The sequence below is a fragment of the Brachypodium distachyon genome, chromosome 2 (assembly GCF_000005505.3).
Source record: "Brachypodium distachyon strain Bd21 chromosome 2, Brachypodium_distachyon_v3.0, whole genome shotgun sequence".
NCBI classification, from domain to species: domain Eukaryota; kingdom Viridiplantae; phylum Streptophyta; class Magnoliopsida; order Poales; family Poaceae; genus Brachypodium; species Brachypodium distachyon.
The window spans coordinates 41,944,843-41,965,646 of NC_016132.3; the positions used below are offsets into that span (position 1 = coordinate 41,944,843).

The window sequence follows — 20,804 nt, forward strand, 5'->3', positions numbered from 1 at the left end:
GTGACCCCATTCGACAAGCGTAGGAGGGACTTTTGACCCCGAGGTGTTCTCAGACAGTCAGACTCCAGACCTCCGACCATTTTCCGATGGGCCTTTGGAAGCATCGCTCTTCCAAAAAAGCAGTCAGCATCCATACTGCCATACATGATCACCGACCGAACAGGCCATCACCATGCGGAACCCAGACAAGCTTCTTACTCTCCATTTCGATGACATGCCATCCCTGCACTACGCAACACAATGTGGCCAATCACGTCGTGTTTCAAGGCTTTCTTGACAACTTGTTGTATTTCAATAGTTAGTTCCAAAGATACAAGTTTGCAATATTACATTCTCGAACAAAAAAGGAGTTGAATGACCATCATCTCTAATTGCCATAATCAGATGGAGCTCCAATAAGCTTGGAAGTTGTCCGAACAGATGTCTAAAGCAGCAATCTATCAGAAATCATTATCTTTTGGTAATGAGGTATCCCCTGCCTGCAATGAAAAACAATCGCCACAGTCACATGAAAAGCACTGGTGAACATATTGCAAAAGCAATACCTACAGAGAAATAACATTTGTTGATACCTCTTTGGATGTAATAAAATCCACTACAGCATCGGACAGTTCTTTACGATGTGCTGTGTAGCAGTGATTTGCTCCCTCGATGACACAGAGTTTGTGTGTAGGTATATGCTTTGCAAACTCATATGCATCTTCCACCGGAATGATCTCATCAGCTGAACCATGAACTGTTAAGAAGCTGAAGAAAGACAGTAAATTGCCTCAAGTTCTGTAACAAGTGGATTTACTCTAGTCCGACAGAAAACCTTTAAGCAGATACACAGGATATTTCTTGTTTTAAATACTGGATGTGTAGGTATGACACTTCTAATGAAGGTACATGCACATGTTGGTGTCACGGTGCCCCTTGTTTCAGTTGGTAGTTCAAATATAAGAGTAATGATTAATGATGCCTGAATTACTTTCCTGACCTGCATTCTTTTTTGATGGAAAGGCTTGTTGCACGCATATCAGTGTTCAGTCGTTCCATCAAGCTCTCTTTTGTTACCCTGTATAAAACCTTTCCTACATTGCAACCAAAGAATAGGTTAATATAATCATGAGACAAGTAAGCTATGTATACAGCATATACAATTATTTTAAGCAAGCAGCTTTGCAGAGGTAAACGATCCTATACATTTTGTTACCTGACTTGTCTGTGACTTCAATGAAACCTTCTTTATTTATTCTGTCAATAAATTCTTTCCCAAGGCGTTCTTCAATGCCTTGCTCCAAATAAAATCGGCCAGACAGATTAACAACCATATGTACATTGTCATACAGAGAAGCATACAGAACAACCACATCTCCTCCTGGACAGAAGTAAACACAAATCAAATGACCCAATAATTTTCGAATTTGTCAGTTTAAAGTGTATTAAGATATGGTAACACTCAGCTATGACGGGAAGTGACATATGAGTGTCAGGGGATATGATCTAGCCTATAGTACCATTAGAGATAAGGATAATGATAGGAAATATATCTATGTAGTTAGGAAAGAGATTATTTTAGTTATGAAGATAAAGAGGTTTATTACGCAATTAGGGAACCTATTCTTAGGGGCCAAGATAGTCTTCCCTATAAAAGGGATACCATGTACTCCATAGTCCATACATATTATCCAAGCAATGAGGATACTAATAAAAATCCAATACCAGTGGCCAACCTTCTCCACCTGTCATCCCTGGCAAGAAAACTGCCCTGCCATCGCTTCTTGAAATTGCACCGCTAGTTTTGTCACGTTCATCGGTCTTAGGACAGGTACCAGGTTTAGCATTTTACAGTAGGCAAGTAGAACAATGCCGGCAAAGGTATTGTGGTGTACTTTTAGGAACTTCATGGTATTTGCTAGTAGTAGATATACAAGCAAAAATCAAAAGTAGGAACAAAATAAGAGAACAATATACTGGATGAAATATGTTGTGTTTGACAGAGCAGCAGTTTAGGATGCACAAAAGGAATACTTATTGCTTAAACAGATAAAGACATCAAGTTTCTTTTACAGATAGTGGCATCAGCAATAAATTCGACCCACAGAGTTGTGAGAACTAGATATCGATGTTATGACCAATTTAATACAGGCAAGAAATGCTCCACCATTTTAGCTTTTGCACAAACTATGTCCAAGTTTTGTTGAGGGACTAAATAAACTCTTTCACCTTCTAAATTCTAAAGAAACATATTCAATGAAACGACTTAACAACCATAATAAACGACTATACAACCCAAACAATGTATATCACCCACCTTTGCTGTGACCAACAATAGCTTTTACATCATACTTCTCCTGAAAAAGATACAAGACGACTGAATGCAAGTCGTCAGCCTCTTTCCTGTAGTTGCCGTACTGAAATTCTCCTCCACTTTCTCTGAAAAGTATATGATCAATGACATAATATAAATGAGGTTATTAACCACGCATGTTTATTTAAATAAATTTAGATAGTTTAAAACTATGTAGCAATCATTAAATATGCTATCTAGTAAGATAAAAATGAAAAGAAATATCTGAGAAATTCTTCTGCCCCAGATTGATGGTCTACCAAATAAGTGACATCTGAAATTCAAAGAAGTAACATATATGAACCTCGGACTACTTAGTAGTAAGACTACACTATAGAAACGACGATTTTGAAGCCACATGGACAAATGATAGATTATAATTCACTGGCAGAGCCACATCAGGGCAAAGGACGAGGGGGTTCTGCCAGCCCACCCCACCAAGATTGTATTTTGTCCACTGACTGTAGGTACCTATGAAGTCATAAACTAGCTGTTTACAGAAAGTATAGATTGGTACATCCTCTATCCTTAGTTAATTCCCTCTCTGGCACTATAAAATTAACCACAATAACTTTTGTGAACTTAAGCTAACATCATATCCACAATTATATGAGCAACTTACCCATTTCCACTGAAATCAAAGCGAAAGATGCTTATCCCTTGTTTTGTTAGTGCATCTGCCAGATCAACAATGATGCTATCATTCTGAAAACAAGCATTACACTTCATTAGAGAGGTAAATACAAACTACTCCACTGACAATTTAATTTGTAACATCTCACACAATAATATGAATCTTGCGACCTACATCTTGAGCAGGTGAGGTCTAGGTAAATTTTCTTCTGGTCAAAGCATAGTTATGTACCTTGGAGGCTGTAAAGCCATGACACAAGACTACAATCTTGTTCGAACCAGCAGGATGCAGCAGCCCCACAAGTTCCTCTCCATGCTTGTTCGTTATCAGCACCCTGTGCTCTGTACCAGTTGTTTCAGAAACCAAATAGTGTCAACAATGTGGACTCAAGATAAGTTTCATTTATCGTCATCTCTGTGCCAAAAATATAGTAACCGATAATCACAAGAGATCTTCCTTTTACTCAATAAGGTAACATTTCAAACCATTTGGATACACTAAGTAAACAACTTCCAAAATCCTGTAGGTTTATGTGACAGGTTGATGTGGGATCTAGTCGTTGTTTAGAGTGAGATGGTTGTTTCTTATTTTTTGTTGATTCGCTGATAGTCTGAATTCTGGGTTCAGGTCCAGCTCTGACTGGGTGCTGCTCTTGCATCATTCTTCCTTATTAACAAAAGTTCGGCCATGTACCTTCCGATTAGGTTTATGGGACCATCTGAGCATTTTACGTTAGTACAAAAAACATCTACTCCCTCCGTCCCATGTTAAGTGACTCAAATTTGTCAAAATATGGATGTATTTATATCTAAAAAGCATATAGATACATGTAATATTTCGGCACTTAATATCGGACGGACTGAGGGAGTAGTGAAAAATTAGCTGTGGAGATTGTCAGTATCAAATTTAAGTATCAAGTATGGTCTAGTAGCCACCACTCACTCGCACACAGCACACTCGGAGAAGATACAGGAAGGTGAAATCGAGAAAGGGGCTTACGGGGATTGGAAGGATCCTGGGAGGAAGAGGAGAGCAGGTGCGCCATGGATGACGGACGACGGCAGCGGCGGCCTCGCGCAGCGGCTGAGAACCTGAGATGGGAGGACCCGGACGCTGCTCACGCCGCCGGCTGCCGCAGGACCAGGAGCAGATGAAGAAAGGATTCGCCGTGCAAGTCGAGGAGGAGGAATCAGAGGGCGCGGCACCCAGGCTACAGTATTGGTGGCCACCGGGCCGGCCCGTCGGCGTCCAAAACCAGTACAGTATCAAGGCTCAAGCCCAATTCACCACGCTCTCCGTCGGCGTCTTTCTTTCTCAACTCTGTAGCTTGCCACTTGGCAGCCACCCCACGATCGTACGGCACGGCCGACCTTTCTCGAATCCTTGGCTTTCTTTGCCTCATCGACCGGATCGGCTGTCCGGCCCGACCATTTCCGTGTGTGATTGAACCAGGAGGAGGTTGCCGAGGCCACGTTAGCGAGGCGATCGATACAATGTGCAATCGAGGTTTTTGAGCTAGTTGGGCAAGGCTCATTTCCGTGTGTAATTGAGTTTTTGGGTCAGTTGCTCATGCCTTGTATTTATGTGTATTGAATTTTTTGAGTTTGTTGCATCTAATCCTGCACAATTTACTTTTTTACGCTATGAGTTGCACATAAAGAGTCTTTATTTTTGCTATTGAGAAGTCGCATGTTTTTTAGTTAGAAATTTGTCGACATGTTAATCATCGGATCTAATCCAACAATGGTAAGTGGGAGATGAGAGAATGAGGATAATTTCGGATTTTTAATTCAACGGCTCTGAACGTCGACTGAGATTTAATGCTCTTTTTTTAAAATGAGACGACTTAGAAATAGTCAAACCCTTCCCAACGACTAGTTATCACTAATTGTCTGAGAGAACAATCACCCTTCGGGTGGACATTCTTACAAAAGAAAATCGGATGGACTAAGCCATTTGATAGGATTTTTACCGGTTGTAACTCAATGTCAAGTTACACGTGTCCCAGCTAGCCTGTTTGCTTTGACTGGCTGGCTCCTTTTCCCGTTGACTTAACGGGTCGGGTCGGGTCTAAATCTGTAAGGATCTCGTTGTTCTCAGAGCAAGATTAATAGCTATATCCTGTTGCTGGCTGTAAGAATTGCCATGTCATTTTTAAGTAGTATAATATATAGCATGTATAATAAGTTGACTATAAGAAACACTACTTTATATAGCAGGCACACATTACAGTCTCACAGGGTGTCTAGGAACACGTGTTGCAGCTGATTACTAGTTAACAGCCCACTTATCTTTTCTTTCCTCTTCTCTTTTCTCCAACTAAGCATCAAAATAATATTTAACTCTTGTAGCCAGCTTATAGTCCACTATTATTCTTGTTCTCATGCGCGGGGCCAACAACATTGCCCGTGAGCTGGCTAGACCAGAGACAACCTCCTCCTGGTTGAATTCTCAAGCTACTTGCATAATTCCCCTATTGCTTAGCGATGTAACTTTGCTTTCCAATGATCAATAAAATGGAGTCTTAATGCCTTATACTCCCAAAAAAGGATTGCCTTATACATTAATGGATAGAAGGAGCAAAATTATTGCCAATTTACAATCAGCGACTGGCCTGCAACTGCAAGGAAGGGTAAGACGTAAGACGGACATTTTAATCTAGTTTTCTCGAGAGGTTGTTGACGTTGTCATCTCTGCACCTGTGGCTGCCCCCTCAACCCCATACTCGAACGAGTCATCAATCTCTGACGTTGGCGTTTCCTCCGGTGAAGAACCGGCGTTCACCTCTGAGGGGATCGACACACTGAGCGGACTCGTCCCGCCATTCCTCGGGCTCCATCTAGGCGTCCGGTTCGCCGAGCCCGAGCCGTCGCCATTCCTCTGGGACTCATCGTTCCACGTCTTGAAAGTGGGGGACCGGAGGTCTTTCTTGTCGTAGTGATGCAGACACGCGCGCAGCCTCCGCAGCGACACGCTCCCGGAGCCGGCGGCGGCAGGCTCCGCTGCCCGGAGCCCGTCGCGCTCGCGGTAGGCGAAGGTGGCTAGGTAGAAAATGAGCATGAGTCCAGAGGCAATGCCGGTTATGAGGAACAACCCGCCGAAGTTCTGGAAGCTCAGGTTGGATGAGCCGATGGTGCTGCTTTGGCTCAGGCACGCGTCTGGCTGGCCGAAATACGCCTTCTCAATACTGGACAGCTTCTCCCCTTCCGCCAACGCCAATATCCCCCGCGACACATCCCCTGTCATCGGAGAATCCATGGGGAACACCTGCAGTTGGAGCCGAAATTAGATATCATGACACGAAATCAATAGCATCTTCTTCAAGTGAGGTACATAGTTGTGTTGAGCTTACAAATGCGAGGCCGTCGGTCTTGTAGACGGGGCCGACCATCATGTAGCCGTCGCAGTACTGCGACAAGAAGAGCTTCAGATAGGGGATCTCGTCGAAAATCGCCGTGACCCCGCCGTTCGCCGAACCTTTGGACAGCGCGTCGGCGTACTCGTCCTCCGAGTTGTACGTCTTCATCTTGCCCTCGTCAAAACCCATCTTTTGGAGAGATGATCTGATGAAGCTGCCCTTCTGATACCCGATGTGATGGCCACGTCTCTGGAGTTCCCTCACGTCGGTCACCGTCGGCTGGAGCTTCTGGACGGTCAGCATCGACGTCAGGCTCGCCGTGTAGCTCGACGTCAGGATCAGGACGACAAACACCCATATGGTCACCACGAACCTCGACAGGTTACTCTCCAGCTTCTCCTCTGAAAATCAACAAAACAAGTAGCTCTTGATTTATTAGGACATCGTACGTTCGTGTCCAACAATTATACTGCTGATTTTGAAACCAGAAAATGAGGATTCCTACTGTGTGAGAAGACGAGGGTGGAGAAGGCGAAGTAGAATATGAGGCCGAACTGCTGCCAGGGCGTGCCTCGGAACTCGGGATTGATCCGGTGCTCGATCACCCACACCACGAAGCCGGTGAAGCAGAAGAAGGCTAGGCTGGCGAGCCAGAGGCTCGTGCTCAGCGGATGCACAAAGACCCACATGGTGGAAGATGTGTCCTTCTGCACTGCCACGACCATGGACCACCCCGACTCAGTGAACGGCATGGTGAAGTCCGCCTTAGCCATCCTGCTCGCCGTGATCGTTACGTCCCCGACAATGATATCGGCTTCCTGCAATATAACCATGAATAATTACAGCGATATTAATTCGTACTACAATGAGCATATAGTTTCATCAAATTAAGTGCAAATTAAACGGATCGGTCCGTCGTATGTGTACTTTTGTCGGTACTGACCTGATCACGCACCACGTCCACAAATTTGTCGTAAGACTCGCTAGCATCAGTTGGCACATACCGGTAGCTCACAGGATAGGCCAGATTCTTCATGACCTCGTCGAACACATCAATGGCGTAGCCCGTGATCTTCATCTCTCCGGTCGTCGAGTTCTCGGAGATGTCCACAAACTGCTTGAACCCGCCCTTCATCGGCACGGCAACACGGAGCATTGGCGCGTTTGGCGACACGGTCCATCCTTTCGGGGTGGACCGTGGCTCGCCTGGCCAGAGAATCTGTTTCAGACCCTGTTTGGCACTGATCATCAGTTCTTGCGAGATCCCAGACTCTGGCGTCCAGAACCCAACCGTCCTGGCCCCTTTCCCGATAATGTTCACAACCTCGTATGCCGACAGCTGCAGCTGTCCGTCTACCAGCTTGAACTTGCCTGCTATCCCGTCGAACGTCGTGGCCAGCACTGCCTTGAGAAGTGTTGTTCCGGTGGCCGAAACGCCTAGGTTGTCCAAATCTGTCAGGGCCGTGCTCCCTTGTGGTGTCTGGAACGCCGGGCTGCTGGGGACACGGGCCGCCTCCTCGACCGCCGACGCGATCGCCCATATCGTGTCGTACGCCCAGAGCCTCATCAGGGTCGAGTCAACGACGTCCACATCGCTCGGGTTCTCCCGCCGTGTCCTGGCCTTGAACCGCGCCGTGAAATTCTTGACGGCATCAGTCGTCTGCACGTAAGGTTGAAGGCTGACAACCCCCTGCATGGCGTCGACATCCTCAGGACTGAACCTGTCCATGAAGCTGCCAACCCCGTCCGTGGCAACCCAGACGTAGTCCTGGGACATCATGCCAGCCTTCTTAGCCCGGCGGAAGAGCCGCGCGGCGAGAGGGTACAACATGTGCACGACGAAGACGCGCGTCGGCATGGCCATGAGGCGGTAGAGCACCGCATCGACGCGGTCGTCGGTGGCGTCGCTGGGCACGGCCGTGCGGTCCATGGTCTTGGCGCCGACGCCCTGGAGCGCGTCGGCGAGCGCCGGGAGGATGCCGGCCCCGTAGGGCGAGTCCTCGTACAGGATGGCCGCCGCACGCCATTTGAACGCGCCGAGGATGGCGGCCACGGGCGCCGCCTGGAAGGAGTCGTTGGCCGCGGCGCGCACGAAGAAAGGCGTCTGCTCCGCGGACAGAGATGGAGAGGTGGCGGAGTAGGAGAGGATCGGGACGTGGGCACGGTCGCCGATGTGGGACACAAACTCGGCCTCGGCTGAGGACGGTGGCCCGATGATGGCCTGCACCTGCACGTTCTTGATCAGGTCCACCACTGCAATGCAAGCAAGCTTACTCAGTACCCACGTTCCTAAATATAAGAAATCTTAGCTTTCTGCTAAGTCCTGCCTCCGATCCATGTTAGTTGTCGAAATATTACATGTATTCAGACGATTTTTAGGCATAGATACATTCATATTTTGACAAATTTGAGACAATTAATATGGATCGGAGGAAATAGTTTATACAAAAATGTATCTACATCTAAAATATCAAATAAGTATAGTATGAAAATATATATCATGATGAATCTAATAAAACTAATTCGAAGTCATAGATGTTGGTAGATTTTTGTATAAACTTGATCAAATTTTAATCTAATATCTAATTAAAGTAGCAGAAATTCTATGGTGTATATTGTTTCAAAGTTATCGAACGGTTGAGAATAAATCAAAACCATGTCTCAATTGATCAATCGGTTATGAAAACCACCGTTATGGAAATAACAACCAAAAAATAATCTCAATCCGGTATGCAAACAGGTATGGAAACAACGGAAGCAACAGCAACAACAGAAAAACAATCTCAATCCGGTATTGAGACATGTATGGAAACAACAAGAGAAACAAACCCCGAGTTTATTTGTGCGTATATCTCTCTTTCTGTTCCTGTTTTCCTTCTCCCACGACTCCTCTATCCCCGGCAACTCCTTCGTCTCTGATGACCCCGACCCGTCCTCTTCCGCGACCTTCAGCACCACCATCGTCTCTCTCCTACGCCAGACAACAGATCGTTGCATCGCTTAGCACCATCGTGTTCAGAGGCAGCTACCACTACGCGAGCGTCTGGCGGCTGCGTTGTTCTGGGTGTAATCAGGAAATCAGGCAACGGAAGTGTGCCCCTCGATTCTCCCTTCAAACACGGCCACTAGGTGAAAAGATCGTTTCATTCCGATCTGAAGTATTGGTTAGTTTGAGTGTTTGACGTTTGTATAAAAATTCATGAAGAGATCCTTGAATCGCCTTCTCATCTTCTGTACCTTGCTGATTTGGAGCACTGATTATTGACTATTGCGGTGTTTGGAGCCTGCCGAGATGGGATATCCAATGATTTAGTTTTTGGCATTGATGCAACGCTGCCTTCGGTCGTTAATATTAGATTTAATTATTTGGTTTTGATATATCTAAATCGACTGATTTTTAGTTAGTGACAAGTTCATTGCTCAGCCGTTGAATCTAGATCGTGCTTTAAGATTCAGGACGATTGATGAAAAAAGTAACTGGTCTTGTAGCTATGAAAGCCAGTGCTAAGTAAGCAAATCCACATTTCCAATCTACGAACCAAATAAAAAAGATGCCATACATCAACTATGAAGGGAAAAAAAAGGAGAGAACTGAAAATTATGCAAATTTATCATATGTTTGAGACCTTGAGACTCGACCGAAAAAGCCAAGAAAGAACCAGTTACTTTGCCTGTCGGTGAGGTCCTGCCATGCCACAACCACAATTTCAGTAAATAACTTCATGCTAAAAGGGGATAGATTTGGAAGAATAGCAAAGAAAACAACACGGCGCAGATGCTAGCAATCATATTCGGCTTCCACACATCCACAGATGCACCGTCGCTGAATCCATTCATGCGTCAACATCCGTCGGCCAGGAGGAGCACCCTCGCAACAAAAATGCCAGCCAGAAGCCAATCTACCAAAGCCGCACATAAATCCACGACTACAATCGCAAACTGGAAACCTAAAGCCGAACACCTCTTGCTAACAGCCACCAGAAGGAGCAACCAAAACCAGAAACAACATGGCAAAATAAGGGAGATTTCGTGTCAAATGTATTTTTTTCTCTCCAAAGAATACATATAAGGCAAGGTTTAATAGATACTCCCTCTGATCCTAAATTGTTGACTCAAATTTGTCCAAATATGGATGTATCTATTCTTAAAAAGTGTCTAGATACATGTAATATTTCGACAACAATTTAGAATCGGAGGGAGTACAAACTGGGCTGGATAAAAATGAAATACTTATTGCGTCATTTATACAAAAAGTAATTAAGGATAAAAACACCTAAACATCCATAATCGATGTCTAAAATGAAACTTTTCAAATATCTATAAGAAAAGGCCAACAAAAATCACATACAGAGTATGTTATTTGTAGAAGCTGGACAATTTTGTATTTGCACACGATGCTAATAAATATGGGGTGTGGCTATATCCCGGGCACCTGATTTTTAAGCAAAATTCTTAAATCTCAATTGACGTATTAGAGACCTTGGATTAATATCCTCTTCCATTCGTTCGTTCTGAATCTTAAAAGACAAATCATATCCAATGGTTGAGAAATTGATTTATCTGTAACTAAATATCATGCAATTTAGATACAGCAAAACCGATAAATAGACTCTTGCGCAAACATGTAATGATGCAATATGTTTTGTAATGAATTTAAAACCCATCTAAGCATTCATAGCTATATATTTTGGTAGGTAAAAAAAATATAACATATCAAATATTTCAAAAAATATATAATTGAATAATTCCAAATACAACATCTAAATTGCGTATAAAAGAATCTATTAGAAACAAAAAAAAACTTAAAAATATCATTTTTGTTATACAATTCTAGCCTCACCCCGCTAGTTTTTTTAAAATTAGGACAAGGTTAGTATTTTTTTTTTACATTTAGGAACTGAAGGGGTGCAGTGTAACGCACTGCATGCACGCTCGCGGAAGAGAAGAAATCGACCCGTCTCGATTGTTCATCCCAGGCCAACGCCCAACATCAGCACTGGTCGAAAACTAACAAACTGCTGTCCAGAAAATCCAGTCTCCAGCACTGGTCAGCATCCCTGTTGTTTTCTGTTGACTACTGACTAGTCAAACCTCAGTTCAGCCAAGGAAGAAGGCGACATGCATGCATGGAGCGCATGTGTCCAACAGTCAACTAAACGTTGGACACGTACACCGCCCTGACAGAACTAAATGAACGAATGTTAATACTTTCTAAGTCTTCTGACCAGTAGAGTCTCTGCTGGAGAAGGAGAAAACAAGTGCCAGCTGCGTCCACCATGTAGCAGGGACGGATCTACCAGCTGAGATTCTAAAACAGAGATATGATTGAAAACTATGCCAGAATAAGCAGCAGCAGATTGGGATTTTAGTAATTATCTCTTGGTCAACGTTAGCGGCAATAAGATACACGGACCCCACGGATATGTTTATCGAGAATGAAACCAATATGGGAGTGTCTACGGCTCACTCGGCTGAGAAATCGTATTTCTAAAAAGCATTAGTCCGTCCCACATGGTGATGGTTCGTACGCTGCTAGGCGACGCGCGGGCGATTCTGTGCACCTCCTTGCTTGCCGTCGGTTTACTATTTTGGGCTGCATCCTGACTGCCCCGTTTCAAGCTTTTGTCCCTCGGCCCTCTCCTCCGCGCCCATCTCCTCTTTGGCGCGCAGGAGGTGCTCTGTTTTGTCTCCCGGCCGTGGAGTGAGGTGAATGCCAAGCCAGATCCAGATCCTTTCTCTAGGGTAGCCACTTCCCCAAGCCTTCTGCTCGCTGTCCGGGGCGGGCAGTCGTAAGAAACCTAGCTGTGAGATCCTGGGTGGAGTATGGCGGTGGAAGGAGTGGAGGCGCTGCTGAAGTCTCTTAAGCTGTCAGATGCTGAGAAGAAGAGTGTGAAGCTTGGGCTGCTGAGTAGCTCTATGCAACCGGATGTTGAATCAAAAGCTGTGGGGAAGCTGTTCTCGGAGAAGCCACCGCTAGCGGAAGCCCTGGTCCAAACTTTGGGGTGGATTTCGTGCCCGAGGGTGTGAGCTATAAGGGCTTTGGGGGGGGCATATTTTTTTGTTCATCTTCTCCCAGGCAGCGGGCAAGAGGAAGGCGTTGGAAGAGGGGCCATGGAATTTCAGCAATGACTTGCTTGTGATGGAGGATTTCATGCCGACCAAAACAATCGGTGAATATGCTTTTGAGAAATTTCCTGTCTGGGTGCGAGTGTTCAATGTTCCATTAGGAATGATGGACAGGGAGGCGGAATTGATTGGGAATTTAATTGGAGAAGTGCAGGAAGTCGGCAGGGATGAATCAGGCTCTGCAATTGGAGGTTTCCTCCGTATTAAGGTGAAAATCAAGACATCAGAACCCCTGATGCGAGGGGTCACACTGGAGGTGGATGCGGATGAGAGGAAGGAGGCCTTGGTTGAATCAATGGACAACGGTCAGGAGGTGGGGGAGAAGAAGAAGAAGAAGGTGAAGCTGTTACTCTGCAGGTTGGAGTATGAAAACCTTCCAGAATTCTGTCATACCTGTGGGATGATGGGTCACTGTTACCGTGAATGCATCTTCCGATCGAAAGCTGGGGAGGATCAGGGATGGGGGAAATGGTTGCGTGCTGATATGCAGGGGGAGAAGGGCAGGGATCAATCAAGGTCCTTCTCGGGAGAAGGGAAGAGAACAACCTCTGGAGTGGCTCATTGTCGGGCAGTTGTTCAGGTTCTTGGAAGAAACAACCTGCTAAGGAAGGAAAGGGAGGAACAACAATAGTGTAGGAAGAAAAAGAAGTTACGAGCCCTCTAAAATTGCTGCCGCCTTGTAAGCCTCCTGTTTCTGCTGACAACATTGAAATGCAGATTGATTGCCCTGCAAATGGTGGATTGCCGACAAATGTGTCTGATTTGGTTGGGTATGAAGATAAAAAGAAGAAGAAAGCCGTGGATGGAAAACATGCACCAGGGGAGACAAAAGAGCTGAAGCTGCAACAGAAGGAGAGGAAAAGCAGAAAGAAGCTAGACATGGGGCCTGTTGGGTCAACTGTGAATGCATCAGTGTTAGGGGGAAAAGGGACCTAGAAGAAATGGAGGTGGCTGGCGGTGAAGCAAAGAAATTGAGGGTGGAGCAAACAGAGATGCGCGTGCCAAACAATGATGGAGGGCTGTCGGAACAGCCCAACATGCGCCAATGAAGCTCGTGACTTGGAACTGCCGGGGGTTAGGCAACCGCCCGACAGTTCGGGGGCTTCTGGACATCCAGAAGTCTGAAAATCCAGATGTTCTGTTCTTGAGTGAAACGAGGTTGACGAAAAGTAAGATGGAGAAGTTCCGTTGGATGCCCGGGCTGCCAAATATGTTGGCCTGGGATTGTGATGAGACCGGAGGTAGAGGAGTGGCAATTTTTTTGGAAAAGTGGTACTGATGTGACTTTGCACAATCTTTCGGGGTCCCATATTGATGTTACGATCACGGAGGCTGACAACTTCAGGTGGCGGTTCACAGGAGTCTATGGTGAATCACAGTCTGAAAAAAAGCATGTGACGTGGCGGCTTTTGAGGGAGCTAAACGCCAAGTTGGATATGCCATGGCTTTGTTCTGGCGATTTCAACGAAATTTTGTTCGCGCATGAGAAAGAAGGGGGAAGGCAAAAAAAGCCAACAAAAGATGGATTGTTTTAAGGTGGCACTTGAAGTGTGTGGACTGCATGATCTGGGGTTCGAAGGGGATAGGTTCACTTGGCGTAACAACAGCAAAACCAGAGAGGGCTATATTCGCCAGTGATTGATCGTGCAGTGGCTAATGGGCGATGGTTTGCTTGGTTCTCTAAGTCAAAAGTGCTGAATGGCGATCCTCGTCACTCCGATCATAGGCCGGTGATTATCTCCACTGACAAGGGGATTAAAAAGGAAAGATGGCGGGGGGGGGGGGGGTCTCTGGGAACTTCAAATTTGAAGCTAGATGGCTCGCCAAAAATGATTGTAGAGCAATTGTTGAGAAGGCGTGGGAGGATGCTATTCTGGAGGGGGATAGCTCGGTGGTGTTCGCCTTAAGTAAAGTGGCTAGAGAGCTGAAGGTGTGGGATAGAGATGTGCTCGGCGATTTAGAAAAAAGAATGAAAAAGGCAAAAAGAGAGCTCGAGGTTTGCAGGAGAGGGAATCTGAGCACAAATGCTGTGATTCGGGAGGAGAAACTGAGATTCAAGGTGGAGAAACTTGAAGATGAGCTTGACACTTTTTGGAGGCAGAGGGCACATACTGATTGGTTTAAGTTGGGAGATCGAAACACTTCCTTTTTCCATGCGAAAGTCAAAGAGAGGCGCAAGAACAACACCATTGGGAGATTGCAAAAAGAAGGAGGGGGCTGGGTAGAGAGTGAGGCCGACAAGAAGGAAGTGATCACTAACTACTTTGTGGATCTGTTTCGATCTATAAACCATGGCGAAGCAACTGAGATTTTGGAGGCTGTCGATACCAAAGTAACTGGAGAAATGAACACCTTTTTGAACGATCCCTATTCTGCTCAAGATGTAAAGGAGGCTGTTTTCTCCATAGGGGACTTGAAAGCTCCTGGTCCAGATGGGATGTGTACAATTTTCTACAAGACTTACTGGGATATTGTGGGGGAGAAAGTGTCGAAGGAGGTGCTGCAGGTGATGAATGGAGGGGAGATTCCTGAAGGTTGGAACGCAACTGTGATCACTTTGATCCCGAAAACTAAACGACCAACCAATATCAGAGATTTGAGGCACATTAGTTTATGCAATGTGATTTATAAGATAATAGCAAAGATGATAGCAAAAAGACTGAAGTCTATTCTCCCAGACATTATTTCTGAGTCTCAAAGCGCCTTTGTTCCTGGGAGATTAATTGCGGACAATGTATTAAATGCTTATGAGATGTCTCACTTTTTGAGAAGGAGAAGGAAGGGAAATGAGGGGTTTGCTGCTATCAAGTTGGATATGAGCAAAGCCTATGACCGTGTCAAATGGGGATTTCTTAGAGCTATGATGTTGAAACTTGGCTTTTCCGAGAGATTTGTTAACCTGACTTTAAAGTGCGTCGCTACAGTGAGCTACAGGGTGAAAGTGAATGGGGATCTATCTGAAGAAGTCACTCCGGGTAGGGGGCTACGGCAGGGGGATCCAATCTCCCCATACCTCTTTTTGCTCTGTGCCGAAGGTCTTTCTGCCCTCCTTTACAAAGCAGAGCGAGATGGGCTGATTGGAGGGATCAAGATCTGCTGCTCTGCCCCCCGTGTTTCACATCTGTTTTTTTATTGCAGATGACTCCCTCATTTTGTGTAGAGCTAAGGAGGGCGATGCGACTGCCCTTAAAGAGGTCCTTCGGTTGTATGAGTGCTTCTTGGGACAGGTGATCAACAAAGACAAATCTGTCATCATGTTCAGTCCAAATACGAGAGGGGCAGATAAAGGAAAGATCATGGAAATTTTGTCAATCCAACAAGAAACGATGAATGACAGGTACTTAGGTATGCCAGTCCATGTGGGGAAATCAAAGAAAAAGGTTTTCAATTTCTTGAAGGGCCGTGTGTGGATACAAGGGTGGAAGGAGAAGCTTTTGTCCTAAGCAGGAAAAGAGATCATGATTAAGGCCGTGGCCCAATCCATTCCGACCTACACGATGAGTTGCTTTGATATTACGAAGGGGATTTGTGATGATATTTCCACCATGATTTGCCGCTATTAGTGGAACCATCAGGATAAGGACAATTCAATGCATTGGTTAAGTTGGAGGAAACTCACTAGAAGTAAGGATGTCGGGGGCCTCGGTTTCCGAGAGATCCACTCTTTTAATCTGGGCATGCTTGCTAGACAAGGTTGGAGGTTGCTGCAAAATCCAAATTCTCTCTGCTCTAGAATTCTCAAAGCTCGCTATTTCCCTAATTCAGGCATGCTGGATGCCAAGCCAATGCCGGGAATTTCTTATACTTGGAGAAGCATCTTGAAGGGAATCGATACTCTTAAACTTGGAATTATTTGGCGTGTCGGCGATGTCAGTTCTATTAATATTTGGGATGACCCTCGGCTGCCGAGAAACAACTCCAGGCGCCTAATGACCCCGAGGAGGAACAGTGAACTTCAGATGGTTTCAGAGATTTTGGATCCTTTTAATGATGGATGGAATGTGGGCCTTATCAGACAACTTTTTTGGGAGGAGGATGTTGAGTTGATTCTAAAGATCCCTGTTCATCCGGCCTTCAGTGACACAATAGCTTGGCACCCCGACTCGAAGGGCATTTTTACTGTGAAATCTGCTTACTATGCTTCTGTACGTAACGAAGAGGAGAAGAACAATGGAGGAGATGGTGAGTGTTCTGCAAGCCGTGGGGGAGATATTAATTGGAAGAAGCTGTGGATGCCAAACAAGATTAAGCATTTTTTGTGGAGGCTCGCGCACAATTCTATTGCGGTCAGAAGGAATCTCCGGAGAAGAGGGATGGATGTGGAAACCAATTGTGTCATGTGTATCTCCAAGGATGAAGACACCGGGCACCTGTTGTTTAAATGTAAACATGTGAAGTGCTTATGGTAAGCCCTGGATCTTGAGGATCTGAGACAGAATCTAGCTGATAAGGTCACTGCTGCTGATGTTTTTGATGTCATTCTAGGCTTAAAGGAGGAGGATTAGGCACTTGTTGCTAATATTCTTTGGAATTGGTGGATTGAAAGAAACAAACTCCGGGAAGGGGGCAAGGCTAGGCCAACGGATGAGCTGGTGTATATTGTCAAGAATCAAACAAAGGCATTTCTGGAGGTGCCTGCGAAGCAAACGGTGAAGGTTCCAAAGCCTATCTTGCGATGGCGAAAGCCTGAAGGAAACAGGGTGAAAATCAATTGTGACGGGTCTTTTTTGGAGACCTCTGGTTCTGGTGGATGGGGGGCTGTGATGAGGGACAATCTTGGTTCTGTGCTTGCTACTGGGGCTAGCAACCTGCCTTTTCTCCTGGATTCCCTTCAGGCAGAGGCATGTGCTGCAAATCGTGGACTCCTGCTGGCTGCATCTAATGGAGCTTCTAATGTGATTTTGGAGACAGACTCGTTGAACCTGAAAGAGGCGTTGCTTTCTGAAGCTAGGAACCTATCAACTGCAGCAACGATCATTGAAGAAACTAAGCTGCTACTTTTGTCTCACTTTAATTCTAGTCATATCACTTTTTGTGACAGGTCTTGTAATGTTGTTGCCCACAAACTTGCTAAGATTGGGCGATCTTTATCTATGGGAACCTCTTTGCATGTAGAGGGTGTGTAATGTCTGCAATGGCAAGCGATTTGGCTTTGCCTACTAGTTAATGCAAATCTGCATTGCCCCCAAAAAAAAAAGAAATCATATTTCTCAGTCGACCGGCCAGCATACCGTCCATGTGTGTGTGCACCTAGAAATAATTTCACATTACTAGCTGCTGCTTGGAGTTTGGACAGCTAAATGCATGTGCGACCGAGTGTTCTTCGGTTCTATTTTTTGGCCACTCCGTTGGTATTGGCTTGAAGTCCATCTACACGTAAATGATCGATCCTGGCCAAATTACACTTTCACGGTACAGCCAAACTTCACGGACAAAGGAAAAATGCAACAAAAAAATTAACAATCAAATTTTTAAATTTGCAGGTAAAATTTTATGCCCGATTTTAAAATTGCATGTTAAACTTTATGCGCGATTTTAAAAATTACGGGTGAAATTTTATGCATGATTCTAAAATTGCAGGTGAAAGTTTATGCGTGATTCTCAAATTGCAGGTGAAACTTTTTGCGCAATTCTAAAAAGTCAAGTGAAACTTTATGCCCGATTTTAAAAATTGTAGGTGAAGGTTATCCACGATTCTAAAATTTCATGTGAAATATTTAAAATTGCGAGTGAAATTTTCGGAATATGCAACTTGTCCAAAAAAAATTTGAGATAGAAAAAAGTGTACAAATTATAATTTATGTTAGTGCACATATATAAAGTTAAAAACAAAATAGTAAGAGAACAAAAAATTAAAATGAAACGATTTATAAATTAGAAACCAAAAAGAAAAAATAAAAGGAAACAAAAAGCAAAAAGAAACCGGGAAGGATGTGAGTCGAACCTGGGACGTCTGCAACAAAGCAGACCTCGATACACCAACAGGCCAACTGCCTTTAGCTGATTTTGTTCCGGTTATCCTTTTAATTAAATATTTTATTTTCCGCTGTCGACTGAGAAAATAAGTTTCTCAGGCGACTGATCCCTAGGAAATCCGAACCAATATGTATGCAAGTACTGACCCTCGATCAAAACACAACACCAATCAGGACGCAAACATCGATCGGTCACTTGGTAACACAAAAGGCAATGCACGTTCTACTCTCCGCAACATGCATCAGCATACATATATAGACGTTGACAAAGTATGCAGACACAGTCTACGATCGGAGGAAACAAAAGCAATCAATCCTAGCTTGCACATAATTTGAGCGAAAGAGATAGGCGCGACTGAATTTATATGGTGAATTATAGTGGAGGTACGGTGAGGTATGATCGAGCTTAATTACCAGCGGAGGCGGCGCGGAGAACGTCCCCCTCGGAGTCCCTAAAATGGAGCTCCACGTTGGTGGCTGAACCGGGGTGCGCCGCGTAGTAGTCCTCCGCCGCCATCTGAATACCGGTCCGCCGCTTGTGCCCTACCGGCGACGTCAAGTCCAGGATTACGCCGACCCGGACCTGCGTGATAGCCACCACCAGGAGGCTCAGCTGGTGGTGGTGCCCAACCAGAGCCAGGGCCGACAGAAGTAGCTGGAAGGAGAACACCAAAGAACGGGGACGACAGTGCCTGATCGCCATATGCAAGCGCGGCAACCATGCATGCACTAGCTGCCCGGCCCGATCGACCGATATATCCCTTCAGACAAGCTTCGGAGTATACAGCTAGCGCCGTTGGGGCGCAGTTAATTTGATTACATGCGACTTCAGTTCAAGGGTCAGCCTCACACCCGAAGCCAAGGAAACGTTGATTAAATTTTATTGAGGTGCCGTATTGCGACGTTTGCGTACGTCCGTAGTGTTCTTGCATGAGACTTGTTGACTTGACTTTTCTGCGCTGCATGTCAGCGTGTGGTAGCACAAGTACTACGTTGACAGCGCACCAACTGGCCCAAAGTCGCGGGATCGATCAAAGGGGAACACCGGCCCCCGAGACCTTAACGCGACATGGTTTTGAACTTCTTGTTTAATCCCTCTTGCTCTGGGTGGTTTATGTGCTCGTTCAGTTGACTCAGCTGCTCATCGATCCATGCGTGTGCAGTACTATTATATGTGGAGATTTGTAGCTAAAAATCTTTTTGGGAACGAAACGAACATACAGTGGACTAATTCTATTGAGAATCTAGCTAACAACCTGTTTATAAATATAAGATGTTCTAATATATTGTCCTAAGTACACAAATTAAGTTTGATCAAGTTTACAGAAAAATATTTAAAAATATATATATATATATGTGTGTGTGTACGCAGATTTTTCAATAAACTTGATTAAACTATAACTTTTTGACTTGGCACAAAATTAGAACATTTCATATATCTAAGAACCGATCTGAGGGAATATTTACTTACCGAAGTAGTTGACCAAAGCTTAATTAATCTGCAAAAAGACCAGGTCTACCCCACAAATTATCAACTTGCATGTTGTAGCTAGGCGTAGCTTGCAAATGAACAGATATATTTTTGTTTGTTTGTTGATCTTGCTGGTAAGTACAACCTAAATAACTAATGATTCCTCTCTTCCAAACTTCATGCCTACCAAGATATATATAACACACCTAATTAATTCCGAGATTGACGGATCCATATTATCACACCAAGCTATGCAAGCAACCAACAAGAGAAAATTACATCAAACTACCACTTCAGTCAGGGAAACTTACTAAAGTTTGCTGTAACTTTTTTCCGTATGGGAATTGGAACACCATGTTCGTCACTAAGTATTTTCAACAAGCACCAAATAAGGTGACGCCATTTCTAACTGTCTGGGTCCATATGTCAGGTTGACTAGGAAAATGAAATACGTGGTGGCAGACCGTTGGGCTAAGCCACGGAGTAGAGCTCCGATCGGGACAGCCTTCCACCAGCTTCTCGAATCTCATCGCTCGCGGTGAAAAACTATTGATATGTTCAAAACGTATCCACTTTTTTTAAAAGTTTTTAACCATGCTTTTATTGTTTTTTATCAGACTTTATTAAGAACTACTCTTTCCGTTTCTAAATTTTTGTCGTTGTTTCAGTTCAAATTTGTACTCAAACAACGACAAGAATTTAGGAACGGAGGGAGTATTATAATTCTCTCCATTGATTGTAGGTACTTATGAAGTTATAAATAGCTCTTTACAAAAAGTGTAGATTGCTCCATCCTCAACTCCTCTATACTTAGTCAATCACTCAATCCCCTCTCTGGCACTATAGCATTAACCACAATAACTTTTGTGAACTTAAGCTAACATCGTATCCACGATTATATGAGTAAC

The 20,804-nt window shown here is 44.7% G+C and overlaps 2 protein-coding genes across 2 annotated transcripts; both read right to left on the bottom strand.

The window, feature by feature from the left end:
• Positions 1–255: 255 nt before the first annotated feature.
• Positions 256–4,322, bottom strand: LOC100821605. The gene is made up of 8 exons (XM_003569208.3): positions 3,966–4,322; positions 3,198–3,307; positions 2,955–3,037; positions 2,297–2,418; positions 1,196–1,360; positions 980–1,073; positions 573–747; positions 256–479 (listed from the first exon to the last, which is right to left on the bottom strand). Exons 1-8 carry the CDS (start codon positions 4,009–4,011, stop codon positions 441–443), a joined length of 834 nt encoding a protein of 277 aa, XP_003569256.1. The 5' UTR covers positions 4,012–4,322; the 3' UTR covers positions 256–440.
• Positions 4,323–5,483: 1,161 nt separating this feature from the next.
• Positions 5,484–19,253, bottom strand: LOC100837557 (glutamate receptor 2.9). The gene is made up of 5 exons (XM_003566754.2): positions 18,840–19,253; positions 7,268–8,577; positions 6,830–7,142; positions 6,319–6,725; positions 5,484–6,233 (listed from the first exon to the last, which is right to left on the bottom strand). The coding sequence occupies exons 1-5, from the start codon at positions 19,126–19,128 to the stop codon at positions 5,625–5,627; spliced, it is 2,928 nt and encodes a 975-aa protein (XP_003566802.1). The 5' UTR covers positions 19,129–19,253; the 3' UTR covers positions 5,484–5,624.
• Positions 19,254–20,804: the final 1,551 nt, after the last annotated feature.

What these genes read in the sequence shown, in the direction of transcription:
- LOC100821605 (XM_003569208.3), bottom strand. Translation starts at nt 4,011, where the DNA reads ATGGCGCACCTGCTCTCCTCTTCCTCCCAGGATCCTTCCAATCCCC. An exon ending in TATTGTTGGTCACAGCAAAG is followed by an intron (nt 1,361 to 2,296) that starts GTGGGTGATATA and finishes ACTTCTGTCCAG; the next exon opens with GAGGAGATGTGGTTGTTCTG. An exon ending in TCCATCAAAAAAGAATGCAG is followed by an intron (nt 748 to 979) that starts GTCAGGAAAGTA and finishes GTCTTTCTTCAG; the next exon opens with CTTCTTAACAGTTCATGGTT.
- LOC100837557 (XM_003566754.2), bottom strand. Translation starts at nt 19,128, where the DNA reads ATGGCGATCAGGCACTGTCGTCCCCGTTCTTTGGTGTTCTCCTTCCAG. An exon ending in TGGACGTGGTGCGTGATCAG is followed by an intron (nt 7,143 to 7,267) that starts GTCAGTACCGAC and finishes GTTATATTGCAG; the next exon opens with GAAGCCGATATCATTGTCGG. An exon ending in CACCCTCGTCTTCTCACACA is followed by an intron (nt 6,726 to 6,829) that starts GTAGGAATCCTC and finishes GTTGATTTTCAG; the next exon opens with AGGAGAAGCTGGAGAGTAAC.